General features: G+C 29.5%; 1 protein-coding gene across 1 annotated transcript; it reads right to left on the bottom strand.

Annotated features, from left to right (window-relative positions):
• Positions 1-2,116: 2,116 nt before the first annotated feature.
• On the bottom strand, positions 2,117-4,855 carry LOC111913465 (uncharacterized). The gene is made up of 5 exons (XM_023909160.2): positions 4,394-4,855; positions 3,944-4,014; positions 2,825-2,930; positions 2,574-2,706; positions 2,117-2,476 (listed from the first exon to the last, which is right to left on the bottom strand). Exons 1-5 carry the CDS (start codon positions 4,480-4,482, stop codon positions 2,315-2,317), a joined length of 561 nt encoding a protein of 186 aa, XP_023764928.1. The 5' UTR covers positions 4,483-4,855; the 3' UTR covers positions 2,117-2,314.
• Positions 4,856-7,133: the final 2,278 nt, after the last annotated feature.

Here is a 7,133-nt window from a genome sequence, read left to right as displayed (position 1 = left end):
ATTTGATGTCCACAAGTGCAAACATTAAAATACATATAAAAACAAGTTGTAGATCAATCTAAATACATTAAAATAACCCATAACCGTAAGTTTTACATCAATACACATGCATTAAAAATAAAATAAAGGCCTAGATGAATATAATACGCATCAAAAAACTTCATAACATTTATCATTTGTTTTTATTAATAATTTTTTTAATAAATGTGAAAAAATACTAAAGTTTTATTATGCAAACGGTTTCATATCTATGTGTTTTTATTCAATTTAACCGGTTCAACCGGATTTTTGTATAAACCGGCCGGTTCGATCTGGTTTAGAAATGGACATAAAACCGGTAATAATTGAACCGGTCCCTTCCCCGGTTTCCGGTTCGACCGGCCGGTTCAAACCGGTTTTTAAAACATTGCTCGAGACTATTGTGTTACTCATTTATCTTGCAACTCAAAATAATCAGAATTTGTTTAAAAATGGAATCTACACCTTGATTTGCCAAAAATGAGCAAATCTAATTTACGCAAAACATTGTTGGTACTTCAATTTACCTGCACATTATTATATATATATTATGGAAATTGTTTTTTATGAACAATTAACTTCTATAATTTTTGTCTATTTTAGTCCCTGAACTTTATATTGTTTTTTGGCAGAATTGGTCCCTATATTTTGGCAACTTTAGTCCTCATTTTTTTAACCATTTAGACACTTTTGGTCCTTGTAATCAATATTTTAATATTTAAAGTTTGACCACAAAACTTTAGCGATTTGATAACTTTGATCCCTTTTCTATTTAGGAACCTTTTAATATTTAAAGTTTGGCCACAAAACTTTAACGGTTTGACAACTTTAACGGTTTGACAACTTTAGTCCTTATTTTTTAGCCATTTTGACACTTTGGTCCTTGTAATTGATATTTTTACATTTTTTAGGAACTTTTTAATATTTAAAGTTTGGCCACAAAACTTTAACGGTTTGACAACTTTGATCCCTTTTCTATTTAGGAACCTTTTAATATTTAAAGTTTGACAACTTTAGTCCTCATTTTTAGCCATTTTGACACTTTTGGTCCTTGTAATTGATATTTTTACATTTTTTAGGAACCTTTTAATATTTAAAGTTTGGCCACAAAACTTTAACGGTTTGACAACTTTGATCCCTTTTCTATTTAAGAACCTTTTAATATTTAAATTTTGACCAAAAACTTTAACGGTTTGACAACTTTGATCCCTTTTCTATTTAAGAACCTTTTAATATTTAAATTTTGACCAAAAACTTTAACGTTTTGACAACTTTGGTCCTCATTTTTAGCCATTTTGACACTTTTGGTCCTTATAATCGATATTTTTACATTTTTAGGAACCTTTTAATATTTAAAGTTTGGCCACAAAACTTTAATGGTTTGACAACTTTGATCTCTTTTCTATTTAGGAACCTTTTAATATTTAAAGTTTGGCCACAAAACTTTAACAGTTCGACGACTTTGGTCCTCATTTTTTAGCCATTTTGACACTTTTGGTCCTTAAAATCGATATTTTTACATTTTTTAGGAACCTTTTAATATTTAAAGTTTGGCCACAAAACGTTAACAGATTGACAACTTTGATCCCTTTTCTATTTAGGAACCTTTTAATATTTAAAGTTTGGCCATAAAACTTTAACGGTTCGACAACTTTGATCCCTTTTCTAAAAACTTGCTAATTCCTACCGCTTTAATTCATTAGCCATTTTCACACTTCTGGTCCTTGCAGTCAAAACTTTTACATTTTTTCATAAAAACATGAACAAAACGGTCCGGGGCAAAGCCTGGGCTTGTCATCCTTGCACTTTCTACGTCTGTCATATTTATCGATTCGGAAACAACATTGAAAACTTCTGGCCCCCACGTAGCGGGGTAACCTTTCTAGTTATTATGGAGAAGTTGTTTATTACGTTTACCTTTGTTTCTACTTTCATTACTTGAACCTAACCATATTAACACTTAGAGAAAAAAAAATGTAGTCTCAGATTGAATATGAGCTCTAACTAAAATAAAAACCAAACATAATATTCAGATCTATAAAATCCAAAATTTTCACTAAAAACTTGTCTAATAGATGCCAACAGAAAAAAAAAAATCTCCATAAAATATTGTTATTATTGAGAATGGAAGGTTCAACAATCTAAATCCATTAGTTTTATTCCACACATACAAAGTTAAACAATTTATTAGCCTTACATATATATACTTACAAATTGAAAAAGAATATTGAATAATTTCTCTTTCTCCCAAATGCAAAAAACTTAAAAGAATTATGCGACATTTTGGTGGTGTTGTTTAAGTATCCCTCACCCTAAGCTTTAATTCTGTGCTGGATGGTGAGGCTAATTTTGGGCCTGAAGTGTTACTGAATTTATGCACTAAAATCACAAAAGCAGGTAAAAGAATTACGTAAAGTGCCCCTAGGATCAACGGTGCCAAAACCAACCACCCCAACAACTGTAAAAAAATAAAAGTTTAACTTGTATCACGCATTTGAAGGAAACGAGTTTAATGTGAAATTTTGTAGGGGTAAAATTGTAAATATGCAACATACCGCATGAAGGAGGCTTCGAAAGATCTCCATAGAAGCTTCACCGGTTAATACCTTCTTTAAAGCATCAGAAGTCAAAGGGAAATGACCTCCACCCATGATAAACTCACCAAAGCGTAAAAATACTATCATCAGACTAAATCATTAAAAAAAAAAAGGATCAATATTTTGTAATGCAAGATAGGAAAGGAATGGATAAGTTTTCTAGGGCTATTTTAGGTGATGAAGATGAGGAGGGTATTTTTGTCTTTTACCTGAGCTCTAATGGAGTAGCAATAAAATTAGCCAACATAACTGTGGGAGCATTGACAGAAGATCCAAGCACTGCTATAGCTAGCCCACACAGGAACACTGTCACCCCTGTTGCGATATAAGAAGTTACTATATTGCCCTTTTGAATGAAAATTAGTTAAGACTTGACATACCCACTACTTGAGGAGAAAAAAAAACGTGATCCTGTATTGTAATGTTAAAAGTAAATAACATGATTTATACTGTTTTTTTTTTTCTGATGTATTATTAGGGGTGGTTTTGAAATAAATCTTGATCTCAGAGAAAAGAAATGATTTATTTTTAAAGATTTAGATTGTGCCAAATGACATGACATTGTTGTTGGAAGGTCAACTTTGAAGAAAAGGTAGGAGCTAACTAACATTTCCAATAAGGACAAAACATATTATAAATAACTATTAGTATTATTTAAAAGAAATAACGTTTGATTTGAAAACTTATCTAAAGAAAGAAATTCCTTTCATCCCAATATAAATTAATGATTTACTTGGTGCATAGTTTGATAAGAGTATCAACTTAAGTCCATTATCTAAAATGCTTACCACATAAGTCCAAAATAGAAAAAAATTCATGGACTGAAATCAAAGTTAAAATGATATTTTGTGATGACTATTTAACGAGTAAAAAACAAATATGGATTTAAATGTTATCACAATAGAAAATTTTGAATTTATTTTGAAACAATCCAGGAAGACCATTAGTTTTGAGGTACATAAGAACAGGAATCTTATGCTATATTTGAATCAAATTCGGGAACTTTTATTGAAACCAAATAGAACATATTTTCAAAATGGATTGAAATTGCATGTTTTAATTTCTTTGATTAAGAAACATGAGTTTTTGTCTTTAGTTCATCGATTATAAGAAGAATTAAAGTACCACAGTGGATGATCAAAAACTCAGTTACCCTGTATATTTTAACATGAATTATCATGACCTTGTTAGATTGCTAGTAGATGTGATTTAACATTCTTATCTCAATAAGCATAAAGACCTGTATAGAGTTGATTTATGTGAGCACATAAGTCAAGATTGCAGTTTTCCTTCTCAAGCATAAATAAGGATTTGAATCAAAAGCATACCAACAATTGGGAACACTCCTAATGAAATGCCAAGGGCAGTTGAGAATGCCAGTTGCTTAGGCTCTGCTCCCCTAAAATCAAAGTGTCATAAAATCAATAAAAACAAATCAGTGCCACTCAACTTGTAATTAGAGAAAAAATGGGTAAATTTTGAGAGAATTTAAACACTCATTGTTACGAGTTAGCTTTCTGAACAAAAGGAATCTTATCCTATGGAAGAACAGTTCACAGGATGATAACTTAATTGCAATATAATTTTGCGTACATGTTAAATTCAAAAAAAGTTAGGTTTTCTTGAGTTGAATCTGAGCTAACAGGTGATATATAGTCCGAATTAATCCAGCAAACAAAGAAGACGTGCTTAACATTTCTTCAATTTGGCACTTTAACAGGTAAAATTGAAAACAGAAACTAATGAAAGATTGTTAGGAAACACGAGTGGTTGTTTACCTGCGAAGGATTTTAACGAAAGGATCAACGATCTTCTTGCGAAACCAAGGAACCATGGCTCCTAATCCACTTCCCGCCGTATCCGACATTTATAAAATAAATGTATACAAATCCGAACTCGAATTAGTTCAAATTCGTCTTAAAATCGATGAATCAAAGACAAAAACTCATGTTGTCTCTTACTCAAAAAAATTAAGACCCGCAGTTTTCGATTAATGGTCAAAAGTTGTTGATTTTGGTTCTATGGAAAGTGCCAGAATTCGCTTACAAAGAAATGCAGCACACAGTTCTGTTTCTATCGTGCAAAAGAAAATAATATCTCTCTCCTAAATGCGTTCTATCTCCTCCAATCGTTTTCCGATCTTGTTCGGTGTTTCTTTTGGGTTTTTACATGTCGATTGATATGTGTCGAATCTCCATGAATCGTTTCCTCTGATTGGAAGTTTTAGGTCGCATTCCATTTCAGCCACAAAACTAATAAATTTTTTATTTGGACCACTATACTAAATATCTCACATTGTGATGTGACTCGCAATAACACCAAAACATTTTTATCTCCATACGACCATAAATTAATCATACTATAAATCATGCATTTGAAGTCGATCAGTTTACGTAGTAAAACGACTGTTGCATCTCACGTGCCATGCGAATTCAAATATTTTTGAACTGCTATTATGAATTTGATTAAAAAACTGATCGGAGATGGATTTTGATGCGTGAGTGACAAATAGTTTGTTTAATAAAGATTGATTACTAATTTTTTTATGATTGTCACTGTGAAATTATTTTTTACATAATTAACTTTTTATATCTTTATTTTTATTTATATTTTTTAAAGATTCTTTTCATTTTACATCTTTTTTTCAGACATGTTTTTTTTTTCTTCTGCTTTTGTAAATTCTATTGGAGAAATTAAATATCTTTCTATCTTTTAATCCTATCAATTCTCCTATCTATTTAAATTATAACATGTGTCATATTAGTATCTTAAAATACCATTAAGGGAGTGTTTGGCTTAGCTTTTTAGAGTCCAAAAGTCATTTTCCAAAAAGACAAAAAGTCAGGTTTTACTGACTTTTCCAAAAAGTTGATTTTTCTTCTATCCAAAATCCAAAAGTTGTTTTTAAAAGTCTTTTCCCAAACATCTTTTGGCTTTGATCTTTTACTAAAAGTTCTTTTGGCATATGAAAAGTTAAATCAAACACTCCCTAAATCTAATTGAGGGTCGTCTCTTAGATTTTGAAGGCCAGGACGAAATTGGGCCTCTCTCTCTCTCTCTCTCTCTCTCTCTCTCTCTCTCTCTCTTTCTATATATATATATATATATATATATATATATATATATATATATATATATATATATATATAAGTCGATAAACGTTATAAAAATAATCAAATAAAATAACGATACTATATATTATCCTACGATAAGTCAATAGATGTTCTTCTACTATTTCTTAAAGCAAAATTATCCACAAACTCTTATAATTAATACTCTTTGATATATCTCTCTCAATAATTATCGTTGTCAATCTATTAAGTCTTTTTGTGACATTGTGGACCGTAAGTATAACTTTAATTAAGATGATGACAACCATATAGAGTATTAAATTATGACATCCGTAAATTTGGATTAGACATTTTGAACTTTTTAAATATATATATATATATATATATATATATATATATATATATATATATATATATATATATATATATATATATATATATATATATAGAAGCATGTGTTATATTTAAATACGTGGGTCTTGAATGTCATAGTATATATATATATATATATATATATATATATATATATATATATATATATATATATATATATATATATATATATATATATATATATATATATATATATATAGAAGCATGTGTTATATTTAAATACGTGGGTCTTGAATGTCATAGGGAAAAATAGAATTGTGAATGAAATTAAATAACATAATACAAATGTGTATTTTTAGACTAGAGGGGTGAGTTTGTGTAAATTTAGGAAACTATGATGCAAAATAAAATAAGAGATGAGATGTTGTAGGAAAATGAGCAACTACGCAAGGACCAATAGTGTAACTTCACTAGCAAATCGTATAAATGATTAATTGAAGAAAAAAATTGTAAAAAATTGTTAGAAAGCTCGAATGCAGATCAATCGGAAGTAAAGGATTCATGGCGCCCAATTTTCCCAACTAAGCTAGCATATAAGTATGTCAATTTTGGATAAGATAATATTATATATTAAATATTCTAGATAATTTCGTTAGAAATTAGGGCCCTATTTTCTTTCGGCCCTGTGCGGTTGTACTTTTTGCCCCTTTTTAGAGCCGGTCATGATGTAATTAAATGAGCATTAAATGTTACACATGTCACCATTTCATTAGGTAGAATGATATATAAGAACAAAAAGTAAGAGAATAATTCTCATTCTATTGTAAATTATGTTCTTAGAATGATATATAAGAACAAAAAGTAAGAGAATAATTCTCATTCTATTCTATTGTAAATTATGTTCTGCTAATGATACATACATAAACTTTCAGTAGTGAGACCTGCTTACTACCCATAGTTAATAACACTTCGAAATTTATGTGTAAATACGTATTTTCAAGTAAACAAGTCTAAATGCAATATAGAGGACTTTATAAATTTAGTGGTCAGTATATGATTTTTTTTCTTGAATTTAGAAGTCCCAAAGAGTAGCTACATTGCCTATTTTTCTTAA

This window comes from Lactuca sativa, chromosome 1, assembly GCF_002870075.4.
Source record: "Lactuca sativa cultivar Salinas chromosome 1, Lsat_Salinas_v11, whole genome shotgun sequence".
In the NCBI taxonomy this organism is placed as follows: Eukaryota; Viridiplantae; Streptophyta; class Magnoliopsida; order Asterales; family Asteraceae; genus Lactuca; species Lactuca sativa.
Note: the sequence above shows the minus strand (reverse complement) of the source record. Positions and strands in the feature narration are given on the sequence as shown.